This window comes from Silurus aristotelis (assembly GCF_946808225.1).
Source record: "Silurus aristotelis genome assembly, chromosome: 4".
In the NCBI taxonomy this organism is placed as follows: domain Eukaryota; kingdom Metazoa; phylum Chordata; class Actinopteri; order Siluriformes; family Siluridae; genus Silurus; species Silurus aristotelis.
The window spans coordinates 35,708,379-35,710,424 of record NC_139577.1 but is presented as its reverse complement, the minus strand read 5'-3'; the positions used below and the strand labels follow the sequence as shown (position 1 = coordinate 35,710,424).

Genomic DNA, 2,046 nt, shown 5'->3' with positions numbered 1-2,046 from the left:
AATTGTTGTGATGATTTGTATAAATAATTGAAAAACTGATTTCTTTTCTTCACAGGAGGTTTGTGATATAAAACAGTGGATTATTTTAGCTTCATTTCTCTGTATTAATGTAATAATATCAGTCATTGTTCTTATTATGTTTAACATTTAAATAGTTACAAATATCATATAAATGTATAGAATTATAAACGTTTTATATGAATGGATTTATTTTATATATTTCTATTTTCTTCATTATTTTATGGATATTAATTTTACCCCCAAATTAAACATGAATTTATTCAATATTAATTTTTTGTCGAATATTAATACAAAAGTCTGAAATGGTTTGTTTTATTTGAGCTCTGATGTTTATTGTGTTGTGTGATTGTGTGATTGCGGTGTTTTTGTGGGTGTAGGTTTCAGACATCACACACTTTCACCAAAAACACCCCAAAAACTCGCGCGCTTACATTCATACTAAAGTTTATTAAAGAGACGCGAAGAGTTTCATCCGAAATTATTAAAAAACACAAAGAAAATAAAGCGTAAAATCACTAAGAATATCAAATCATCATTATATAAAATATGAAAATGTAAAATAATAAAGCGGATAAAACCCAGTACAGAGTAACGCTGCTTCAGCGCGCGTGTGAGTGTGGGACAGATGTTTTACCTGTACAGATGTTCTCCCGTAGCGATTCTTGCGGTTGGTTTGAGCTCCGTTCTGCAGCAGAAGTTGAGCGCGTGCCGTGTCTCCGGCCGCCGCCGCGCTCGTGAGCTCGTCCGCCAATCTGTCCGCGTCGGCGGCGCGCATTCTTTCGTTTTACCTGCGCGCGAGCGCCGGACTGCGTCCTGAGGGACAGGTGAGGTACAGACAGGTGTGTGTGCGCGAGACGACTTTACACCCGGCGCATCGTGCAACACTGTGTGTGTATTATTAAAAAAGTGTGTGTGTGTGTTGCGTGCAGAATAATCTGGTAATTCTCCGGTAGACGCTTTATATTCTCTCCCTGTGCGCGTGCCCGGGATATATGTTCAGACTTGTCTTGTGTTTGCGTCCTGACGTCAGATCAGCTGTAGCGCAACGCGCATGCGCAACACAAACACACTTTTACACACACACACACACACACACACACACACAGCGCGCGCGCATTCAGTGGGTCTTAGATTCACCAATTCAATTAATTTAGTTTGTGTTGCGGTTTTAATAAAGAACTTTATCACAGAGCGGTTTTACACATAATGAAGCTGAACATGAAGTGTATAAAAGAATGGAGAAGTTTAGTGTCTATTTTAGTTCTTTATAAGTTTCTCCCTGATCAGTGATCCAGTGGTGAAGGAAAAACTCACACTTCATGAGGAACAAACCTTGAGAGGTGCGTGTTCATAGTTCTGTGTTTGTGTGTGTGTGTGTGTGTGTGCGCGCGCGCCATAAGTGGGAATATCAGGGGATTTTCAAGTCTTATATCTAAAAACACATTATTTACACACACACACACACACACACAGGTTGTATTAATATAATAAAAAATAATGAGTTAATTTATATTTATATGGTAAATGACTGTTATTGGCCTCTGATCAGGGTTTTGTCTCTTTACTTGTTTTGCTTGACCTCAGTGCAGCTTTTCACACCATTGATCATCATCTCCTGCTTGCTGGACTTGAGAACGTTGTTGGAATAAAGGGAACAGCTCTCTCCTGGCTCAGGTCTTATCTGACTGATCGCTATTAGTTTGTTGTTGTAAATGGTGAGTTCTCCACACTCTCTGAGGTAAAGTTTGGTGTTCTGCAAGGATCTGTCTTAGGCCCACTGTTTTTCTCTTTATATCTGCTGCCTCTTGGTGAAATTATACATAAACATGGGATTCGCTTCCATTGCTATGCTGATGATACACAGCTGTATATTTCAGCAAAGCCAGATGAGAGAGATCAGTTAAACAATGTTGAGGAGTGTGTAAAGGACATTAGACAGTGGATGCTTGATAACCTTCTTCTGCAAAATTGGACCCTGGATGGAGTTTTCAAGTAATGATGCTGTGTACAGCTGAAGATGGTTTC

General features: G+C 39.3%; 1 protein-coding gene across 1 annotated transcript in view; it reads right to left on the bottom strand.

Annotated features, from left to right (window-relative positions):
* cdkn2a/b (cyclin-dependent kinase inhibitor 2A/B (p15, inhibits CDK4)) overlaps window positions 1-1,085 on the bottom strand; it is an 8,312-nt gene extending 7,227 nt beyond the window's left edge. The window contains exon 1 of the mRNA XM_083538962.1: window positions 656-1,085. Within this exon, the coding sequence (XP_083395088.1) occupies window positions 656-796 (141 nt within the window). The 5' untranslated portion in view covers window positions 797-1,085. The remainder of the gene's footprint in view (window positions 1-655) is intronic.
* Between the last annotated feature and the right edge of the window lie 961 nt (window positions 1,086-2,046).